At 47.4% G+C, this 22,782-nt stretch overlaps 2 protein-coding genes across 6 annotated transcripts in view; both read right to left on the reverse strand.

The window, feature by feature from the left end:
• Nucleotides 1–22,782, reverse strand: part of DNAJB6 (DnaJ heat shock protein family (Hsp40) member B6) — a 59,240-nt gene that overhangs the window by 23,752 nt on the left and 12,706 nt on the right. For 3 of the 4 annotated variants that reach the window (XM_081101860.1, XM_081101863.1, XM_081101862.1), the window contains exons 2-5: nt 18,138–18,230; nt 15,455–15,564; nt 13,091–13,156; nt 12,164–12,274 (exon numbers count right to left, since the gene is read on the reverse strand). In XM_081101860.1, the coding sequence (XP_080957986.1) occupies nt 12,164–12,274; nt 13,091–13,156; nt 15,455–15,564; nt 18,138–18,202 (352 nt within the window). In that variant the 5' untranslated portion in view covers nt 18,203–18,230. The remainder of the gene's footprint in view (nt 1–12,163; nt 12,275–13,090; nt 13,157–15,454; nt 15,565–18,137; nt 18,231–22,782) is intronic. The other variant, XM_081101861.1, reaches the window with a different exon arrangement.
• LOC308526674 (uncharacterized protein) lies at nt 8,862–11,928 on the reverse strand. Of its 2 annotated transcripts, none has more exons than XM_081101865.1 (3): nt 11,759–11,928; nt 10,145–10,246; nt 8,862–9,259 (listed from the first exon to the last, which is right to left on the reverse strand). In XM_081101865.1, exons 2-3 carry the CDS (start codon nt 10,173–10,175, stop codon nt 8,874–8,876), a joined length of 417 nt encoding a protein of 138 aa, XP_080957991.1. In that variant the 5' UTR covers nt 10,176–10,246; nt 11,759–11,928; the 3' UTR covers nt 8,862–8,873. The 2 variants fall into 2 exon arrangements, with proteins under 2 accessions (XP_080957991.1, XP_080957992.1); XM_081101866.1 differs by having other exon boundaries at nt 11,426–11,789.

Here is a 22,782-nt window from a genome sequence, read left to right on the forward strand (position 1 = left end):
GAACTCACACTCCCTAAGGTCTGAGTTGTCTCCATTATTCAGAAATAAAAACGGGGGAGAACCAAGATGGCGGCATAGGTTAACGCCGGAGTTTGCTGCTTTGAACAACTACTTCAAAAGTGAAACCAAAAAACGGAAGGGACATCACCCAGAACCACAGGAACGCTGGCTGAGTGGAAGTCCTACAACTAGGAGGAAAGAGAAACGCATACGGACACTCAGAGGAGGCGCAGTGCTGAAGTCAAATTCTGAGGTGCGGAGTGCGCTGAGCGGGCTGGCGGCGGAGGGCACGGTTGGCGTTTTCAATCGGGAGGGAGTCGCAGACTCTGAGCTCCAGATACGGGCGAGTCTTTAGGGACCCAGACTCATACAGGAGAAGCGGGACTGTCTGGCTTCGGTCAGAGTGAGTGCAGCTTTCTCTCCGAGGTTTGCAGCGGGTGCTGGGACTCAGAGAGGCAGAGCCCCTGGGGACAGGACTGAGAGCCGCCATCACTGCTCTCTCCGGCCCACCCTATTGATCCTGTGCGACCCGCCCCGCCCAAGCCCTGCACAGAGGCATTTGCCGGATAGCCACAGGCAAAGGCTAGATTAGCACCTCCCTAGAGGACAGAAGTTCTCTCACTGCAGAAACAGCTGATTCTCATAGCCACTTGGCCTGGAGGTCAAACCCTCCCTGGTATTAGCTACAACAATCAAGGTTTATAAGACTGCGCACAAAGACCACTAGGGGGTGCACCAAGGAAGCATAACAAAATGCGGAGACAAAGAAACAGGACAAAATTGTCAATGGAAGATATAGAGTTCAGAACCACACTTTTAAGGTCTCTCAAGAACTGTTTAGAAGCCGCCGATAAACTTAATGAGATCTACAAGAAAACTAATGAGACCCTCGATCGTATATTGGGGAACCACCTAGAAATTAAGCATACACGGACTGAAATAACGAATATTATACAGACTCCCGACAGCAGACCAGAGGAGCGCAAGAATCAAGTCAATGATTTGAAATGCGAGGAAGCAAAAAACACCCAACCAGAAAAGCAAAATGAAAAAAGAATCCAAAAATGCGAGGATAGTGTAAGGAGCCTCTGGGACAGCTTCAAGCGAACCAACATCAGAATTATAGGGGTGCCAGAAGATGAGAGAGAGCAAGATATTGAAAACCTATTTGAAGAAATAATGACAGAAAACTTCCCCCACCTGGTGAAAGAAATGGACTTACAGGTCCAAGAAGCGCGGAGAACCCCAAACAAAAGGAATCCAAAGAGGACCACACCAAGACACATCATAATTAAAATGCCAAGAGCAAAAGACAAAGAGAGAATCTTAAAAACAGCAAGAGAAAGAAACTCAGTTACCTACAAGGGAATACCCATACGACTGTCAGCTGATTTCTCAACAGAAACTTTGCAGGCCAGAAGGGAGTGGCAAGAAATATTCAAAGTGATGAATACCAAGAACCTACAACCAAGATTACTTTATCCAGCAAAGCTATCATTCAGAATTGAAGGTCAGATAAAGTGCTTCACAGATAAGGAAAAGCTAAAGGAGTTCATCACCACCAAACCAGGATTATATGAACTGCTAAAAGGTATCCTTTAAGAAGAGTAAGAGGAAGAAAAAGGTAAAGATACAAATTATGAACAACAAATATGCATCTATCAACAAGTGAATCTAAGAATCAAGTGAATAAATAATCTGATGAACAGAAAGAACTGTTGATTATAATAGAATCAGGGACATAGAAAGGGAATGGACTGACTATTCTTGGGGGGGAAAGGGGTGTGGGAGATGCAGGAAGAGACTGGACAAAAATCGTGCACCTATGGATGAGGACAGTGGGTGGGGAGTGAGGGCGGAGGGTGGGGTGGGAACTGGGAGGAGGGGAGTTATGGGGGAAAAAAAAGAGGAACAAATGTAATAATCTGAACAATAAAGATTTAATTAAAAGAAGAAAAAAAAAAGAAATAAAAACAAACACGGACTATTCAAACATTCATTTTAACACACAGGGAGGAGTAATTCTGGGCCTCGGATATAAGAGCTCCTTTTAAATTTTCTGTAAACTTGACATCTCAAAAATATTTTTTAAATGGTTAGTCAAGGCAAATCTAAAAAAATGTGAATTGCAGACATGACATTTGTGCTCCAATAGGAAACTACTAGATCAGTGATGGCGAACCTATGACACGCGTGTCAGAAGTGACACGCAAACTCATTTTTTTGGTTGATTTTTGTTAAATGGCATTTAAATATATAAAATAAATATCAAAATATAAGTCTTTGTTTTACTATGGTTGCAAATATCAAAAAATTTCTATACGTGACACGGCACCAGAGTTAAGTTAGGGTTTTTCAAAACGCTGACACGCCGAGCTCAAAAGGTTCGCCATCACTGCATTAGATGAATAGGCATTGTCTTGCTAGTGAGGATATCAAAATACTCCTGAAAATAAGACCAACCACGAGTTTAACTCCGATTATTAATGAGTTACTAAAAACACAAATCATAAAAACCTTATAAAAAATTTTGCTAAAGTTATATGAAATTAGTCAGGTAAGTAGGAATTCTGTGAGAAACAGAAAATGGACGGACTTATCAGGAATCCTACAAAAGCTTGCAGGGAAAAAGAAAAGCAACCCATTACAGAGACTACAGAATTAATCTGGCACACCTGGAACACAGTAGCGGTGACCAAAGTGGGGAAGAGTGACAGGAAATAGTGACACACACACACCCGCCAACGACCAGCACGAGACCTAGGCTGCACTGTCCTGCATACACCAAGCATCACACTGAAGCACAAGGTCTTGTCCTGAAATGGCCCACTGGCGAACCTATGACACGCGTTATGTCTTTAGGTTAACAAAGCAACTAAATCCTCATATGCTGTCTGCCCATGGGACACGATACTCCAGCTAAATCAAGCATGTCAAGCTCAAAGGCTAACATGGGTCAAATAAACAAGGTTAAGTTTATGTGGGCTACAAAAAACAAAAGCTTCAATTTTCATAGGAATGTAGGTTTATTTCGATAGAGACATGCTGAATACAAAAGGCTGAAATAAATGAGTAATTGTTAACATAAAATAGAACATTTTAATAAAAATTAGTATTTTTTTCTTGAGCATTAACTTACCAGACACTGAATAACTGCATAAATTAATAAACGTAACGCAAATAAACCTATTTTTCTTGTTCTCCAAAAGCAAAATCTTTCCTGTTGCACACACCAAACAAGTCAGTCCAAAACTAATGACATGGCAATCGGCTGCTAGAGTATTTGCCGCTAGTATTAGTAGAGAGAAATGGTGTACCTGCACATAAGGGAAATGAATGCAACACGAGTATAGGAATCAGTCATTAGCGAATGTTGTAGTTCGCTATTAATAATCTATACCAGCCATGGGCAAACTACGGCCCGCGGGCTGGATCCGGCCCGAGGAGCCAAAAGAGCAGAGGGTTCTCTTGCTCTCCCCTCCGCTCCTTCACCAGCAGCAGTGTTAACATGTATTAGTTCACACAAACACTCCATCCATGCTTTTGTTCCGGCCCTCCGGTCCAGTTTAAGAACCCATTGTGGCCCTCGAGTCAAAAAGTTTGCCCACCCCTGATCTATACTAATAATCTAATAAAAGGGTAATATGCTAATTAAACCAGATGTCTTCCGGACAAAGCCACGGTGGTGGGGCTGAGGCAGAGGTGGTTAGGGGTGATCAGACCGGCAGGGAAGAACGGTGAGGGGCGATCAGGCCCGCAGGGGCGAGCGGTTAGGGGCTATCAGGCCGGCAGAGGAGAGCGGTTAGGGACTATCAGGCTGGCAGGGGTGAGTGGTTAGGAGGTCAGGTTGGCAGGGGAGCAGATAGGAGCATCCGGCAGAGGCAATTAGAGGCGATCAGGCAGGCAGGTAGGTGAGCAGTTAGGAGCCAGCGGTCGGGGACTTCAAGAGGGATGTCCCAGATTGGAGAGGGTGCAGGCCCGGCTGAGGGACCCCCCACCCCCCACCCCCACCCGTGGACAAATTCTGTACACTGGGCTTCTAGTTATACAACAGGATATTGTAAAAATGAAGTTACAAAATTTTTATCAGAATGTTTCTTACTGTTATAAGGGCAGGGCCGCAAAAATATTCATTGTGTGCCTCAAGTTTGACATGCTTGAGCTAAATGAAGACTTCTATCACTATAAAATCACCTTATTGAAAAACTACTTCAAAAGTTGGGTTACAAGTATGTTAGGAAAGTAAAGTAAGTGGCTTTTCAGTGACATTTTCTTGCGCAGGAGTCAGCCGATCCATGTTTCTTTCTCATCACTGATATTTCTATCTCTCTCCCTCTCCAAAATCATTAACACACACACACACACACACACACACACACACACACACACACAGCTCATCTCAAACAGAGATAACTTACTGCACTAAGAGTTCAAAATGTTATAGTGAAAGTTGAAAACCCAAATTTCCAATAAAGGAGATAAAGAAATGGGGTATTTTAAATGCAGATTTTTACGTGAGCATAGCATTTAAGCTTTAGTAAAAGGCAGAAGAGAACATAAATGGACAGATCACAGTTTTAGTAACTGAAAAATGTTAGCCAGTGCCTTTCAACTGGGAGTAAGACAAAGGCCATTCCTTCCCGCCTCCTTTCTACTCATTCCCATGTTCCTAACTCTTACACAGAGTACACATCTTATTTTTAAGGTTAAAAAGGATAAATATCACACAATATTTCAAAAATAAATTTGAACAAGACACATGAAAATGACCAAATGTGCTGCCATGTCCTCTCCTCCCCCACTGTGTACAAGATGCCCTGCCCCGCCCACCAGGGCAAGGGGAGCTTGTTGGAGGAGGAAGCAGCTCCCACACCAGCTGCACCCATGGGACCGACACAGAAACGAAGAACTAACTGCCATGAGCTTCCTTCCTGAGTTTGTCAGGAATGTAGTTTGTGCAAACATATCAGTAAATAAGAAGCAAGCATCTTTGTTTCCCTGCCTGTCCCCTGTATGGTGTAAGGCACAACACAGACCTGATATCATACAGCCACTAACGGGGAACCAAGGGGAAGGAAGACGGAAGTCAAGGCCCCACCTCCTACTGGGGCAAGGTCAGTGCACTCTAGGTGTCTGCAGGACAGATGACCTTGCCAGTGTCTTTACATGGTGGCAAGTACAGTTTAAGGAGATGGTGAGCATGGATGCCAAACTGACAGGGTGGACTTGTAATGGTAACTTTGCATGTCAAGTTGAGGGTGTTTGGGATGAAATTGATATTTAGATCAGCAGACTCATCAGAGCAGATTGCCCTCCCCAATGTGGGTGGGCTCACCCAATCAATCAGCTGAAGGGCTGATTAGAACCAAAGGCTGACCCTAGCCTAGACTCTCCTGCCTACAGGCTTCCTAACTGCAACCCCATCTTCCAGCCTGGTGGTCTCTGGACTGAGTTGGAACCTCAGCTCTGCAGGACCCAACCTTGTCTCCAGATTGTGGAAAGCCGCCTATAAATTGGGCACAATGAGAAATTAATAACTAAGAACAGTTGTAATGATATACTGTAATACAAGTATTGTGTACGGTCTCTCTTAGAATGTCCAATGTATGTAGGACAGTGTGGACATGCTGACCGAAGGGGTGATCCGTGTCCCGAGTGAGACCGACCGTTTCTCTAAACGGCATGTGATTTAAAACTTAGTAATTGTTTCTGGAATTTCCCAGAAAATGGTAGCTGAAGCAACTTCCCCACCAGATGGTCTGATAAAGATAGTCTGGTCTGCTACTGGAACTTGCCTGCCTAAGGGCTATGGGTGAATCCCAAACTGAATAAAAGGATGGCCTGAGCACAAGTGGAGTCCATTCTCTTGGGTTGGGCTCTCGCCTGGCCCCCCAATTTCCAAATTATTATCTCGTCTCATCTCTTCCAGATCCTGAACCCTGAACCACGCGGGACGTGGGGGAATACACACATCTACACATCTGACGCCCGAAGGAAGAGAAGGGGGAAAACACATACACCAGATTCATGGGAGTCAACTGCTTCCACTAAATGTCTTCAGAGACAGAGACCCTTTGTTCTCACTGGAGAACCCTGATACAGAGTCCAGGGGGAGAAAGTATTCTTGATCATTTCACAAGTTTCCTTAGTAATGATATTATTCTGGGGCCCATGATATTAGCAAAGTGTAATAATCCCCCCCCCACCTTTACCTGAGGTTTTGCTCTCTTTGGTTTCAGTTTCCCACAATCAACCACAGCCTGAAGATTTAAAAGGGCAATTCCAGAAACAATTATTAAGTTTTAAATCACATGCTGTTCAGAGAAACATAATGAAATGCCGCTCTGTCCCACTCGGGACACGGATCACCCCTTCGGTCAGCATGTCCACACTGTCCTACATACATTGGACATTCTAAGAGAGACCGTACACAATACTTGTATTACAGTATATCATTACAACTGTTCTTAGTTATTAATTTCTTACTGTGCCCAATTTATAAATGAAATCTTACATATAGATAGGATGTGCATGTATAAAAACAAAAGCATGGTCCATATAGGGTTTGGTGCTGTCTGTGTTCAAGCACCCATGGGGGTTTGGGAACGCATCCCCTGCAAATAAAGGAGGATAGCTGTACTAAACTAACTGACAGCCTAAGTCAAACTTCTGACAAAATCTAGACTGAGCTGAATGGTATGAAAAAACTAGGCACAAAAGAAAAATGTTTACATAAACACATACACACAAAAATCCTTAAAAAAAAAAACCTCTATGAGTGAAAGATGTTTCAACCCATCCATACATTTTCTAAAGTTTTACCACAATTCAGTATTGGAGAGCACTGAAGAGAAACCCACTCTTATCAGGTGCTCTAACCCACACCAAGTAGGAGCACCACTGTCCTAGCAGACAAGCCCGCAGGCGTGGCTTCAGGCCATGTGGCCCACACTAGGAACGCCCAGCACAGAGCACTGGCACAAAGGACAACAAAACAATCGAACAGGAGAGCGATCCGCCTATTCTCGAGTCTCAAAGCTGAGCTACACAGCAACCTTCAGAAAAGGCAAACACCTGAAATTCTAGACTCCCACGAGCTCTCCCAGCTAACCCCAGCAACCCCCGCTAATGCCAGTAACACCAGCTACAAGTACAACTCATTTTTCAAGTGTCCTTTCTTACATATTCAGAAGCAGAGAACCTGTCTGGAAGAAATGTAAACAAACAGAAATAGAAGCAAATCCAGAATCAGCCACTCATTGGAGCCCCAGGTGACTGGGCCCAGGGCTGCCTAGCGCTTAGCAGCAGGCTCAGTATTGGCAAACAAGTAAACCCACTTCCCGCTTCCCATAGCGCCTCTGTTACAAAGCAGAGATTCTGGTTATACCCTAGGTCTGGCTGCAGCACTGTATTTTCTAAGATTTGCAAAAATCTATCCAAGGAACCAAGATGCAGGCGCTGGACCCAATGAGCTCCATGAACTTGACTCCCACAGAAATGACCTCCTCACAGAAGGAAAACCATGTATCTCATCTTGTGGGTGCCCTTTCTGTCCCCTCCTCCTGCCCTCGCATCTACCTTCACCCTGTACCTGAGCCATAGGACACCTACACCACCTTCCAGAAGGAAGTTGCTCCCTCGACCAGAGGGACCAAAACTCCACTAGAGACATGCGTAAAGCCTACCTACAAGGGACTCAGGAAAATTGTGACGCCAGGGTCACCTGCAAACTACAGAAAAGAATGAGGACCAGCCCTAGACCAGTGCTGGCTCCCCCCAGGGGAAACGAAACAGCAGAAGGCAGAGGGCTGGGCTGGCCAGAGACTCAGACATGCCTGCTATGCTCTGGGGTGGCTGCCCATTCTGATCCCGCGGTCCAGGAACCAGCCAGCCTCTTCTCAGGAGAGACCTTTTCCAAAGAAACATCCCTCTCCTTATTTGGGGGAGAAGGGGAGTGTCAAGGGAGCGAATGACTGGGAAACATTAGTGCACACTGACAACTGAAAGGCAACTGAACATCATCCGCACAGCATCCACCCTCATTTGCCAGCATAATCTTAATTGAAAATTAACTATTTTCAAACACAGCTCCACATCCTCACATGTGCAACCTTCTTTCTGTTGCTAGGCCTACCCCCACCCCACAAGAGAGAGAAACAGGTGAGGGCACTGCTCCCCCTCATTGCTCCTCACTCACGACCATGGACTTCGCAAGAAATTCTTTCATTTTAACACTTCTCCTTGGCCTGTGTTGCACTGCCGTCTTCCACGCGTGTGTCTCAGACGGGGCCACGCAGGTACAGGTCACTCCTGAGCTTCCTTCCCCCCACTGTGCCCATGTGGGACTGCCTTGGCTCCCGATTTCTCTCAGCAGGTATAACTTGAAGCATTCCCCTCCATCTCCTTTTCAATCTGCTGCTTCTGAGTTGAACACTGTCAGGAAGACAACATTCTAGGCTGAACTCCTGACACCAGAATCGGTAAGGTCACCTCACTTGGAAAGGTCATCAGGGTGGGCCCTCACCCTTGTCACCAGCAGCCTTATTCAAAGGGGAAATCTGCAGAGACAAACCTGCAGAGAGGAAACATGATGTGCAGGCACCTACATGCCGAGGACGCTGAGGCCACCAGACACTACAGAGACCTGGTGGGGACTCCCCTCACAGCCCCCCCGCGGGCCCTGATCTTGGGTGCCCAGCCCCCGGCACTGTGGTTCTGGCCCTGGGGCCCTGGCACCAGAAAAGACCCACGTACAACAGCCGCTCCCAGACCCCCATGGCCCCCCACGTCTCAGTTGTCACCACACCAGCGCCGTGGTGTCTGACCAAGGACCCAAGGATGTGCTTCAACCACACAGCAGTAGCAGAAACTCTTTATTCCAGGTACACTTTCCAGGGCCGGCCCTCTGTGAGCTGGCCGTCCCATCCCGGGGTCGCCAGCAGCACCTCAAGCTCAGGACCGCTGTCCTCGCTCAACAGCTCCTCGCAGTCCTCGCTGAGCTGCTCCTCCTCGGCCCTGAGGCTGGCCTCATCCTCCTCGCTGGATAGGAACTCCAGCTCCTCACTCGGGAGCTCGGCCTGGCCCCAACTACAGCCCTCGCTCAGCTCATCTTCACTGACGCCCTCGAGCTCCTCACTGGAGATCACCTCCAGTGTGTCACTGTCCCCCTGGCTCGGGGCGTGCTCCGCTGGCTGGTCCCCGCCAGGCTGCTCCAGCTCCTCCCTGGGCTCCAGCTCCTCACTGTCCACCTCCTCGAACCCTGGAGAGCAAAGTGACGCTCACTGCACCACCCGGGCACCGGGCTCAGCGACACAATTAGCTTCCTCCAAAGGCTAAGTTCCCAGGCCTACAGGCCGTATTACCCTCCACTAGCCTTTTCATTCAGTAGGGCTCGTCACAAAGACAAATGTCAGCATGCAAGGAAAATATGCTGACATGAATAGGCTCTGGAAACAGTTTTGCATTTTCAAGTCTGGCCTTGGCTTTCCGACATGAGAATGCAAGCAAATGAATGTCAGACTAAACCCAGACAGATCTCCCAGACACTGAGTCCTGCCGTGACTTCTCTGTGAGAGCATCAGTTTACTGAGTGCCCTGTAAAAAGAAATAAAGATGGTCCCCAATCAAGAGCTCCTCCTTGGGCCAATTAACGCTCTGGTAGGGCTGTCTCTGTGACCGTGCATGGGGAGAGCTGCAAGTCGGTGCTTCAGAAGTTGGGCTGCACCGCCTGTGCATGCTGGTTTGAGTCAGCCTCCACCTCCTCTCCCGGGAGGACGCCTGCCCCTCCAGGAGGGTTCGATGCCAGCAGGACCAGGCCCAAGCCCTCCCTGTCAGTGACCATCCTTGCAGCTTGGTCCTCAGGCACAGAACTGCTTATAGCCTGTCCAACACCCTTCACCCTCCATTCTACCTGGGATGTCTAAGTCACACGTGAGGTCTAATAAGTGACAAATAACTTCAGCTCGGAATGTCTTATAATAGATCTTGATCTACTATTTTGGAAGCCAGAACAGGAGAGAAAAAGTCATGTGAAAATTGAAACAAAAAGATAATGTGCTGCTATAAATGGGCATTACGACAGAGCCGAGTCCCCAGGAGGCGGGTGCTGATAACCATCTATGGCCGTGCTGTCCGCCGCACGTACCGCCAGCAGGCCGCAGCGTCACTCCGAACATGCAGCAGCCGTGCAGCAGCTCCTCCTGCGTGTAAATCCTGACCGCCTGAAAGTGGAAGTCCCCTAGGACACCTATAAGAATGGATTGAAGAGGTGTCACTGCCACCCCACACATGGGAACCCGGCAGTCCTGGCATTAGCATGTGAGCACTGCCTAAGAGTCCAGAATGGCAATGGGACCGGCCACCTCCTAAACTAGGCTGACACCCACAGAAGAAATTGCCACCAAAATGTGCCCCGTGTCCACAATCTATAACCCGTCTCAATGAAACACACAGGCACATAAAGATTTCTTTATATACACAAATCTCACAGTCTGGAAGATGTAAGTCAGGAGATTAAAACAGCTATGGTGGGTAAAACGGCATGATACTTATTCACATCTAATTATTATCTCTATATCTCCTTTCCCCTAGAAAGAACTGCTCAGAGAAAATCACGTCAATGAGGAAGCTTGGACTGGCCTATCAGACATTTTCCCAAGGAGAACCCAATCTCCTTGTGATCACACTTCATTACCACAGGCCTCCTCCCTTCCACTCTTTTCTTTAAAAAATGAGACATAAAAAATAAAATAAAATCACGAAACACAAATCGTGCTGTAGAAGTCCCAGGCTCATAGGGTCCTTCCTTCTCTGCTGTATCCACCTGGTACACCTGGTGTACCCAAGCCCACGGTGGAAAAGGGCAGGCCCAGCCCTAACACAGGATGTCACCCAACACTGCCTGCTCCCCAAAATACATCTGCTAAGGTCTGTGCTGATACACAGAGGATAATTACATTCACCTAAGGCAGGAGTGGGGAACATCAGAACCGCAGGCCACATAAAACCCACCTCATCATTTGGTGTGGCCCTGCCAAGGCATTAGGGGTGAGTTGATTAAATATTTGACAAAATAGAGCAGGCTATTTATTTCTTATGAGGATAATTCTGTATGGCCTGAGAATGATGTTATAAATATTAATGGCCCTGGGCAGAAACAAGGTTCCCCACCCTTGGCTCACAGGGAGGCAGTCCAAGCCACATTTGATAGTTAAGATAGCAGTAACTACAGCAAGTCTTCAAAAGAACCACACCGTGGGCCCCACCTCCGAACATTCCTCTGCTTTGCTTTCACTGTTCCATTTGTCAGTCAAAAGGCTCCTAAGTAAACGTTTCTACAGACATCACTTAAGCTACCTTCTTACAAGCAGCCACATCACAGCAGAACAAGGAAGTCTCTGTGAATCCCCATTGGCCCTGCACCTACCAGCCTCAGCAGCGAGTGGCTCCAGGGCAGGCAGGGGCTGTTCGGTCCCATCAACCAGGCTCCAGGAAGAACGGGGTTCACACAAGATGTGCTTCCCCCTCAATGAGCCAAAAGAAAATGACAGTGGAGGAAGTGTGCCCTGCCTCCCGGTCACCTAGCCAGCACTCCACCACACTGGCTAACAAGTGTCCCCAGCACCACCTGGGTCTCAGACACTCCTGGACACAGAGATGATGGGACAAGCCACCCTCTGTCTCTGAAACAGCAGGAACAGCCCGGCTCCTCTAGAAACACCATCCTCTGGACGAAGGTCGCTGTGCAGTCCTGACTCACCACCACACACCCCACACACCGCACTGAGAACATGAGCCAGCAGAGATCAAAGGTCTTCCTTCCACACTGGGCGCTGTGACTCGGATTTCCATCAGAACCACACTCAAGAGTTCAGTTCCCACGAACAGAAGAGCGTTTCCAAGCCCGGGCACCTGCGCACAGACCACTGTCTAATTCAGGCGGCAAAAAGAAGTGAATTATGAAAGAATACATAAAAACCTTCGTTACGTTAACGTGCAAGGTAAAAATTCAGAAAAACCCCCGAAAAGAGGAAAGAGACCATTAGAATTCCTAAATGACAAGTTAGATGATGAGATACAACAGTGTTAAACAGAAAAGGCACCACCAGTCCTCCTGTGAGTCATGGTGACACCAAGTAGACAGCAACCCTGACAATAAACTTACCAAAGAAGTCGAATGAAAACGGGTCCCTTCCACCAAAAAATTCCCTGAACACATCATCTGGGTTCCGGAATGTGAAGCCGAACTCGAACGGGTTGTCGAAGTTAATTCCACCTGCACAAGCACAGCATACTCGCTTATCAGTTCGTGTTCGGGGCAATCACTTGTCCACAGAACATTCAAAACCATAGCCCCGCCCTGACTCGGTGACATGTGTTTGGACTTCAGCGTTCCAGAAGGTCACATCAGCAGTGTGCCTGCCCTTCCTTTTCCACCTTCTCTCACTGTGTCATCAGCACATTCTCTCTCACCAGGTTTATTTTTTGTTGGGAACTTCATGTAAACCAAGTGTGTCCACATTTACTCTCAACCTTTCTAGGGTTGGTTTGGAGCCTCAATTTCCAAATGTACACCACAGACGATTACAGAAACTTTTCATCTAAAATATACCTGTCTAGCGCTAGCCAGGTGGCTGTGTCGGCTGGAGCATTCTCTCATACACCAAAAGATGACAAGCTGATTCCCAGTCAGGGCGCATGCCCAGGTTCTGGGTTTGATCCCTGGTTGTAGCATGTAAAAGAGGCAACCAATAGATGTTCTTCTTTCTCTCAGGTGAGAATAAAAAAACACCTGTCTAGCCTTACCACCAAAGCTAGTGATTTTGGTTTTCCAGTAGATCTATTTTTAATCCCTAAGGATATTTTGACGTAAAGCAGGTAATGATGTGGGTGTATAAACTCACAATATAATATTTCATGTCTGGTCTAACAAAAGCCTCCCAATAGGCTATGTAAACGCTGTCAATATGTCCTTCCGCTCCCACTCAGCCCAGGGGGCGTCATCTGTACTTATTGAAACCTGACTCTTTCCCGGCGAGCTAACAAATTCCAAACCTTTTGTTGCCAGAAAGAAAAATCAACATTTACATACCTCCACCTCCACCTCCACCATTTAATCCTTCTTTGCCGTATCTGTCATAGATGTCCCGTTTTTTAGCTGTAAATTTAAAAAGAAAAGTCAATAAAACCAAGTTCCCGTCCCATCCAAATCCAATAGATAAAGTTTTCCAAGTTCCAAGTAAAAAACCAACACAATTCTTTGTTCACTATGAGAGATAAGGATTTGGGACCAGCTTACTTTAAATGACAAGGGGGGGTACAGGGAAAAACCTAAGTACATCTCTCCATACTCAGGAAACTAATAATTATGAAGTTTAAAGCATGATTATAAACATTAAATATGTCCCTTTACCACCCAGAAAGACCACATGTGATACATTATATCATATCACCACCAAGTTACAAAATGATTCCTAGAAGTGATGAAAGCAAGAAAAAGAATCTGCCCTGACCGACAACGCAGCCAAGGCTTTCATGACATGCTGCTTTCCTGTACTCATCACCTTCTAGGATGAAAAGAATGACAATGTAGCCCTATTTACACAGCAACCCTGCAGGTTCTTCTAATACACCACCACGTGTTCTCCAAAATGGTGCAGGGAAATGCAGGGCTGTGGGGAAACCAGGCACAGGAGCAAACTACTCCCAGCCAGGTTTGGGAACCAGAGTCCTGGTAAGAACAATAACTGTGCCTGTGAAGACGGCTCCCAGCAGCCTGGCTGGGGCTCAAGGCTGCATAAGAGACCATGAAAACTGTACACTCCATAAAAAAAAAAAGGGAGCAACAAGCCCGGCTGATGTGGATCAGTCGCTGAGCCTCGACCCATGCACCAAGAGGTCGCCGGTTCAAGTCCCAGTCAGAGCAAATACCTAGGTTGCATGCTCGATCCCTGGTAGGGGCCATGCAGGAGGCAGCCAATCAATGTTACTCTCATCTGTGTTTTTCTCTCTCCCTTCCTCTGTCTCTAAAAGTCAATTTGCGAGGGGTGGTTGTTAATTTTTTTGTTATTGATTTCAGAGAAGGGGGGGGAGGGAGAGAGACAGACAGACAGACAGACAGACAGACAAACAGACGGCGGGGGCATCAATGATGAGGGAATTGGGGATCAATGCCGCAACTGGGCATGTGCCCTTGACCGGAATCAAACCCGGGACCCTCCCTCCAGTCTGCAGGCCCACACTCTATCCACTGAGCCAAACCAACTAGGGCTAAAAATCAATTGTTTAAAGAAAGAAGCATTAGCCAGAACCGGATTGGCTCAGTGGATAGAGCGTCGGCCTGTGGACTCAAGGGTCCCGGGTTCGATTCCGGTCAAGGGCATGTACCTTGGTTGCAGGCACATCCCCAGTGGGGGATGTGCAGGAGGCAGCTGATCGATGTTTCTCTCTCATTGATGTTTCTGGCTCTCTATCCCTCTCCCTTCCTCTCTGTAAAAAAATCAATAAAATATATTAAAAAAAAAAAAAAGAAAGAAGCATTAAAAAATAAAAGAGGCCCGGCTGGTGTGGCTCAATAGTTAAACAACAGGGCACATGCCTGAGTTGTAGGGTCGGTCTGTTTCTGCCTCTCTCCCCTTTTCCCTTCCTCTCTGAGAAATAAAAAGAGGGCAACCAAGTTTTTACGGGGGTTTAAAGATTCTCTTTCTGCGAATTTTGAGTTTGAGCTCAATACTCACTGTCTAATGTTCCTGGCCTAGGAAACCCACAAGTCTGAGCGGTCTGGGTTAGCACACAAATGAGATACAGGTCTCCTGTGTTCATGTTAGTCCAGCTCAAAAGCTGGACCATCAGTTTAAGACCTTAATGCTGCATTATAAGATGACTGACAGGCATCCGTGTTCTTGTGCTTTCATAAGTAACAGAAGTTACTTGTGAAATTACATGCCTGGGCCTTCCTTTAAATAAAGAAGGGAGACACTAATGGACACAACAAAGTGCTCCCATGTCAGTAACTGCTGACATGGTTGATGGCAAAATGGGGTTTGTTCCAAAATAAAAAATGACTTTCAATAGTGACCCTGACCTATGCAGACACGTGGAGCAGGCATCCACCCCGTGGTCAGTGAATCAGCCTCTACCCTTTCAAATGCCTCCACCTTGACTCACACTAGGTTATCTAGTATTGCTTCCTCGCAAGGTTGACCAGTGGTTTTCTGGCTTCCTTACAGAGCTCCACTACCCCAGAACCCAGGCACATCTCCTCTCCACCAAGAACTGTGAACTGGATTTGGTTAAGCTTTAGCATGACTCATGAAACCAGGCGAATGGACCTGAATTCCATTAGCACTCAATACCTATGCTCTCGACCGACTGGGGTCCAACCTTATGAGGAAAGTCAAACGTCGTCTTCTTGGGCACCCAGTGCCCAGTGAGGTCTCGCCCTCGGGTCACTTACCGTCGGAGAGCACCTCGTACGCCTCGGCTACTTGTTTGAATTTCCTCTCCGCTTCTTCTTTATTCTCAGGATTTTTATCTGGGTGCCACTTCAACGCCAGTTTCCGATACCTTCAAAAGAGTAAAAAGGTATTGATCACAACCAAAGCCCAAAAATCCAATAGGCTCTGAAACAGAATGAGACAAGAAAATGGCTTCAGAGCTGCAAATTCCCCTTTTCATTCAGAACCAAATTAATTAGCTCCAAAACCGAGAGAACGTCATACACACTATATCGGTTGAAAAGTGTTAACTGTGCGAGGACAAAGTGTGCACAGCGGGGCTCAGATGTGAGGCTGAGAAGAGCACGTGTGAAAGGCGGCCCTGCTCACTGAGCACTAAGAGGCTGCCGCATGACTGTCCCCCTGCCCTCACATTCTCGTTCCTCACAGGGAGGCCGTCTCAGCCACAGCAGTCATGAAGTCCACGTCTTCCTCAGCCATCCCATTCTGAAGGCGAGCCTATGGCCAAGGTCACACAGTTCCAAGGGGTCAAGTAACATGAAAATCATGCACTTTTTAAATTTTAAAATATCTTGCCCTGGCAGGTGTTCTCAATGGTTAGAGCACATCAGCCTGCAGATGGAAAGGTCAAGGGTTTAATTCCAACCAAGGGCATGTACCTGGATTGCAGGTTAATCCCTGGCCTCAGTCAGGGCATGTGCCAGAGGCAACCAATCGATGTCTCTCACATGGATGCTTCTCTTCCTCTCTCCTTCCCTCCCTCCCTCCCTCTCCACTCTCTCTAAAAATCAATGGAAAAATATCCTCAGGTGAGGATTAACAAAACAAACAAACAAATCCTAACTAATACTAGCTAAACTGTAAGTAGCATATACTTAGTTAGTATGAGGACATTAAATGGGGAGGGAGCATGCCCTTTAAAATCTAAGACTAGAGCCCAGCCGGGTGTGGCTCAGCGGTTGAGCATTGACCCAGGAACCAAGAGGTCACCGATTTGATTCCCGGTCAGGGCATATGCCTGGTCGTGGGCTCGATCACCAGTGGGGGGGGTGCGGAGGGCAGCCGATCAATGATTCTCTCTCATCATTGATGTTTCTATCTCTCTCTCCCACTCCCTTCCTCTGTGAAATCAGTAAAAATACATTTACAAATTAAAAAAAAAAATCTAAGACTAGAACAAGAACCTGGTAATCCTCTTAACATGTGGCAAGTTATTAACATGAGGCTTTATTCTCACAGCACCGTGGATCTGATCATGGAGAAGCAGACCCATCCCTTTAAAGGGCTTCAACCCTCCATAAGAAATGACAGCGCACACGGAGAACTGGAGAGAAGAGCTGAGTCAGCCGTGTGCGGATGAGAAAATGCACCCACGCAGGTGGGCTCAACTGCATGTCAAGTCAAGGCCTACGGAGTGTCCAGTGTCCTGTGTTTCCACTTGGATTTCAGGCGTCCCCACCTGGGCTTGAGCAGCAGGGCAGGGCCACCACGAGGAGGGCCTGTGAGCACACACAGTGCTGTGGGTTTTCTCAGGGGGAGGACAGCCACACACCTGTGAGCCTCACACAGAAGTTTTCCCAGTTGTCTCACATGAACGAGGATGAGTTCTAAGAATGGACTGTTCTAAGAACATGTACCACCCATGGCTGTACTTTTCCTCATTAAAAATAAATGAGGCTAGCCCCAGCCAGTGTGGCTCAGTGGACAGAGTGTCAGCCTGTGGACTGAGGGGTCCCAGGTTGATTCCAGTCAAGGGCACATGTCAGGTTGTAGGCTCAATCTCCAGTAGGGGGTGTGCAGGAGGCAGCCCATCAATGATTCTCTTTCTCATCATTGATTTTTCTCTCTCTCTCCCCTTCTCCCTTCCTCTCTGAAATCAATAAAAATATATTAAAATAAATATGGCTAAATCAAGTCTGTCAATATTTATTCATTCAACTGCATAGCACAAAATGGGAACATCTTGTTCCTTTTGAAAGTACTAGCATTTTCTAAATTTGTATCTGTCATCCTGGGACCCTGACGTCCCATGCTCATAGGCAACGGAACCTTTTACGTTAACATCTATGATACCCTGGCCGGGGGCTCAGTTGGTTAGAGCTTCGGCCTGATATGCCAAGATTGTGGGTTCCTCAGGACGCATACAAGTAGCAACCAATGAAGGCATAAGTGGAACAACAAATCGATGTTTACCTCTCTCAAAAAAAAAAAAATCAGGAGCATTTTTCTCAATCCCTTAAGATTTTGCTTCCCAATAATCACTGTCAGTTTCGCTCAAATTAGCTCACAAAAATTATCAAAAACAACAACAGAACATCTAATGAATCAATTAGATCCAGGTCACGGTCAGAGGTGCAGGCTGCGGTCCCCAACGATGGGGATTTTCAGACGACCCCACAGGATGCTTGTGGCACCACACTCCAAGTCAACTCCATTTCAAAGTCCAATGCCAGGCTCTCGGGATTATCTCACATCCTCAGGAAGGTTCTGACCCACTTAAAGCAGAAACAGAATCCACTGCCCCAAGGGAAGAAAGAGAAAACCATGCGACCTAATCCCACCCTCACCCCCAATCTGGGCATGCAAACAAAGACTGTTGTACTACACTGAATGCCGTTTTATAGACAATACAGAGTTATACTGTCCAACCGCACAGACGATTTCAGAGAGACAATTACTTACGCCTTTTTAATGTCCTCGGCGGAGGCATGTCTCTGCACGCCTAGAACTTCATAGTAATCCACCATGTTTTACAGGCTGCTGGAACGAGCCCTGCTATTAGAAATCCAGGGTGAGTGACATCAGAGCAAGGAAGAGCGATTTCCCAACTTTTTTACCTCATGGCACATAAACAAATTACTAAAATTCTGCAGCACACCAAAACATATTTTTTTGCCAACGTGACAAAAAAAATAGGTGTAACTTCGATTCATTCACACTGGACGGCTATACAGTTTTGGCTGCTGACATGTTTTTATTTGACAATCTAAGGAAAAAGAGGTGAGTGCCCCTGACTAAATAGTCTGGTGTTGCATTTCTAAAAGTTTTTGCAGCACACCAGTTGAAAATCGCCAACCTAAACAAAATAAAACAGGTGATTCGTCAGAGACATGGTGCCCACCTGAGCAGCAGCTAACAGGCCCCTGGCAAGCATCCTGCTTTCTCACCTCAACATACTCAGAAGCTTGTTGCCTCATTGTGTCCTGTGTCAGGCACTGGGCAGCACACTGGGGCCACCAGGAAGAAGAGTGCCCCTCCCAGAAGATCCACAGCATGGAACCACACACCTTGGCCTCCCCACATCCCGGGAGGAAAAAGGGGGCCATCTTTAAGGGCCATCAGTGTGAACAACTAACGTGAAATTCAGAAAAGAATGTATAACCTCAAATACACTAATGAAAGTTCCAAATATTAAATGGTTAAACTCAGTAACAGAACAGACTATAAATTTGCCACTTATAATACTAAAATATGGCCCTCACTGGTCTGGCTCAGAGGATAGTGTCGGCCTGCAAACCGAAGGGTCTGGGTTTGATTCTGGTCAAGGGCACATGCCCGGGTTGCAGGCTCGATCCCCAGGAGGGCGTGTGCTGGAGGCAGCAGATCAATGGTTCTCTCTCATCGCTGATGTTTCTCTCTCTCCCTCTCCCTTCATCTCTGAAATCAATAAAAATGTATTTTTTAAAAACAGAATAGTAAAATATTTCTAAAGTAGAGTCCAAGGTTGTTCACTATAGTTTTTTCCATTTTTTTAATATGTTCAACATTAGATATTAGGGAAACTGTTTTAAATGCAATCAGTTAAGAGATATGGAGTGAGCCAACAATTATAAAAGTTTTTCTCACTGGTAGTTACATCATTCAAAACACAGTGGTCAGCAGTGAGAACGTTAAGTTCAACCTGGAAATGACTACCCACACAAGAGGTAGCCAGTTCTTATGACCAGAGGCACAGCAACCTGAAATCTTCAGGAACTAAAAACATGGCCATCAGCCACAATAGTGCAACAGCCGCTAGAAGCAGCAGAAAACCAGCATCCCTTCAGCTCTGCTCCAAGGACTAAGGAGACACTTGGCTGCGTTAACTTGGAGCTGTTGCTGCCACAGGTCTGCCGGCCGTCTTAACAGTGACAGACAGGGAATGATGCCAGCCCACGGTCACAACAGGAGAGAGACCTCTGCACAAACCTCCCACTTCCTAAGCTGGACCATCACCTGAGCCACATGTGGTCAGAGGTCATCTGGTGTGTCAAGAGGCCATGCTTAGGTATTTTTGCTACCATTTCAAAGCCCAGACCCAGGTTCTCTAAGTCCCAATGGTTCCCATATCTACACTAAAAGAGAAGCATGCAAACTGGTGTCACTCTGCTACGCCCACAAGCCAATAAGGATGCGTATGCACATTAACCCAACAAAGACAGCGGTTAATTTGCATATGCAGGCGCAGAGCGAAGCCTGCAGGCTCCGGCCTGAGTGAAGACTGAAGACTGAAGAGGCTTGGCTTCTCCACTGCAGCCGGAGGAAAGGCCTGGGTCCCGGGCGCCGGAGGAAAACCGGTGCCAGCAGCCAGGGGAAGGAAGGCCTATTGCACGAATCTCTTCGTGTGACGGGCCTCTAGTATTTGTAATAAGCACAATGTCTGTGCAAATGATTATGGTCTATGGCAGCCAGATCCTCAAGGCAGTCAGTAGAGCCATGGGAAGATGGGCAGAACTCAGAAAGCCTTGCATAACAGGTGGTGAGTACCTGATTGCTCAATCACCAACCAACCCCCTTGGGAGATTCCTGCCCCAAGGGACTCCTGTGAACATGGTCAATTGGACACAGGCAGTCCCCCAAGGCTGGTGCTATTCTTCTTCCTAAACGAAAACCACTCCATGAGGAAAATTCAAGTGAACTCAGTAAGACCCATTGTCGGTTGAAGAGTCCAAAATCGCACCCTGCTACCCTTTTTGCCAATGCTGACCCTTCTCTACGGCTTTGTCCAACCCTGGCCAGCTCCCACAACACCTGAAGCATCCTCTTATTTAAAGTCAAGAGCCAGCCTCTCCCATTAGCATCCAAGAGACATTTTCGGGGCTTGTTTTGTGTGACTTTCCAAAACCCTAAACACACTGGGATTTCTGGTCAAGGCAGTCTCTGGTCTGCCTTTCCTGCCAGCTCACTTCCCTCAAAAAGGCCTGCTGGGAAAGCTCGGGCACTCCCATTATTCAAATAGCATATATTTAGCAACTAGAGGCCCGGTGCACAAAAATTTGTGCACTGGGGGGGAGGTCCCCTCAGCCCGGCCTGTGCCCTCTCGGAGTCTGGGACCCCTCGGGGGATGACCACCTACTGGCTTAGGCATGCTCCGGGGGGGGGGGGGGGGGGGGATCGGGCCTAAGCTGGCAGTCAGACATCCCTCTGGCAGCCCGGCAGCCCACGGGGGATGTCCACCTGCCAGCGGGGAGCAGACCTAAGCTACAGACATCCTTAGCGCTGCTGAGGCAGGAGAGGCTCCCACCACCACCACTGTACTGGCAGCCATCCGCCTGGCTTGTGGCTGAGCAGAGCTCCCCCATGTGGGAGCACACTGACCACCAGAGGCAAGCTCCTGCATTGAACATCTGCCCCCTGGTGGTCAGTGTGTGTCATAGTGACCAGTCATTCCCAGTCTTTCTGCGGTTAGGGTCAGTTTGCATATTACCCTTTTACTATATAGGATAGAGGCCTGGTGCATGGGTGGGGGCTGGCTGGTTTGCCCTGAAGGGTGTCCCGGATGAGGGTGAGGGTCCCGCTTGGGTGCCTGGCCAGCCTGGGTGAGGGGCTGATGGCTGTATGCAGCTGGTCACACCCCCTTCAGGGTGGGGGTCCCCACTGGGATGCCTGGCCAGCCTGGATGAGGAGCTGATGGCTGTTTTCAGGCTGCCTGCACCTCCTTTAGGGTGGGGGTCCCCACTGGGGTGCCTGGCCAGTCTGGGTAAGGGGCTGAGGGCCGTTTTCAGGCTGGCCTGCGACTGAAGCTCCCAGTCTCTTTTTTTCTTTTTCTTTTTTATTCTGGGATTTGTTTACCTTCTATAACTGAAACTCTGTTGCCTTCACTGGCGCTCCCAGCTCTGAGGCCACGGATGGCTGAAAGCAGGTATCTGGGCTTTGTTTAGCTTCTATAATTCAAACTTTGTTGCTTTTGGAGCTGTTGCTTTCGGAGCTTAGAGCCAGGCCACAGAAGGCGAGGAACCTTGGCTTCCTCCATCACTGGAGCAAGCAAGCCTCCTGCTCACTTCAGCTGTGTGGCTGCCAGCCGCCATCTTTGTTGGCAGTTAATTTGCATATCTCGCTGATTAGCCAATGGAAAGCACAGCAGAGGTAGTTAATTACCCTTTTTGTCTTTTATTAGATAGGATGGTTCCCCAACTGTATGTCCAATCCTAGGTCTCTCTTGGGCGCATCACATTAATAGAGACAGCTACTTGACTTAGCCATCTGGACATCTGACAGACATCTCAAATAGAACATGACTAAACCTAACTGTCGACCGCCCCCCAACAGGTCCCACCTTGTCATTCTCTAGCAAATTCTACCTTGAGCTTCCAAGCTGCATGACTGGAAATATCACCAGCACCACCACTGCTACACCTCCATATACAAAGTGAATTAATTCAGCTTTGTCTAGTGTCCAGCAAACTATCTCAAACACCTCCCCTTTCCTCCATCTTCAATGGCACCAGAATCACCGCCCTGACACACTGCAGGTGCCGGCTGATTTAAGCGCACCTGCCCCTCTCAGTGGAGGTGAGCTGCTCAGATAATAAGCAGACACATCACCCACAGCACTGGACAAACCAGCTGCCCTGCGAGTGCAGGACTCCAGTGCTCCCTGCTGCAAGACAGTGTGCACCTGAATGTCTCTCCCTTTGACTGGACATGTTACCTGCACATGTTACCTCTGGGGCAGAAGAGATACAAGAAGAGTCTAGGACATGGGTCAGGCAAGGAAAGAAGCTACAAAAATTACAGGCCTGGTCAAGAGACACAAGGAATGACTGAGGAAGTGTACCAGCATGGAAGTGACTAAGAATAGACTACTAAATGCCATCTGGCTCCTAGAGCAGGAAAAGGTCATTCATGAACACTTGATGGGATATGAATACAGTCTGTAGTCAACAATCCAGTAGCGATGCTAATTTCTAACATAAGCTGATGTAAGGAAAGCTGGGTGAAAAGGCACACAGGAAAACCCTTGTACCATCCTTACAACTCCTCTGTAAATCTAAGATATTTCAAAGTGAAAAATTAAAAATAAGTCAAAACAAACAAGTACAGCCATGTCAAAAGGACATGGGGCCCT

The sequence above is a fragment of the Myotis nattereri genome (assembly GCF_964212035.1).
Source record: "Myotis nattereri genome assembly, chromosome: 11".
NCBI lineage: Eukaryota > Metazoa > Chordata > Mammalia > Chiroptera > Vespertilionidae > Myotis > Myotis nattereri.

Coding starts and splice junctions, on each gene's coding strand:
- LOC308526674 (XM_081101865.1), bottom strand. CDS start 10,175: ATGTTCGGAGTGACGCTGCGGCCTGCTGGCG. Junction 9,260..10,144: donor GACGCTGCGGCCTGCTGGCG/GTACGTGCGGCG, acceptor TTTGCTCTCCAG/GGTTCGAGGAGGTGGACAGT.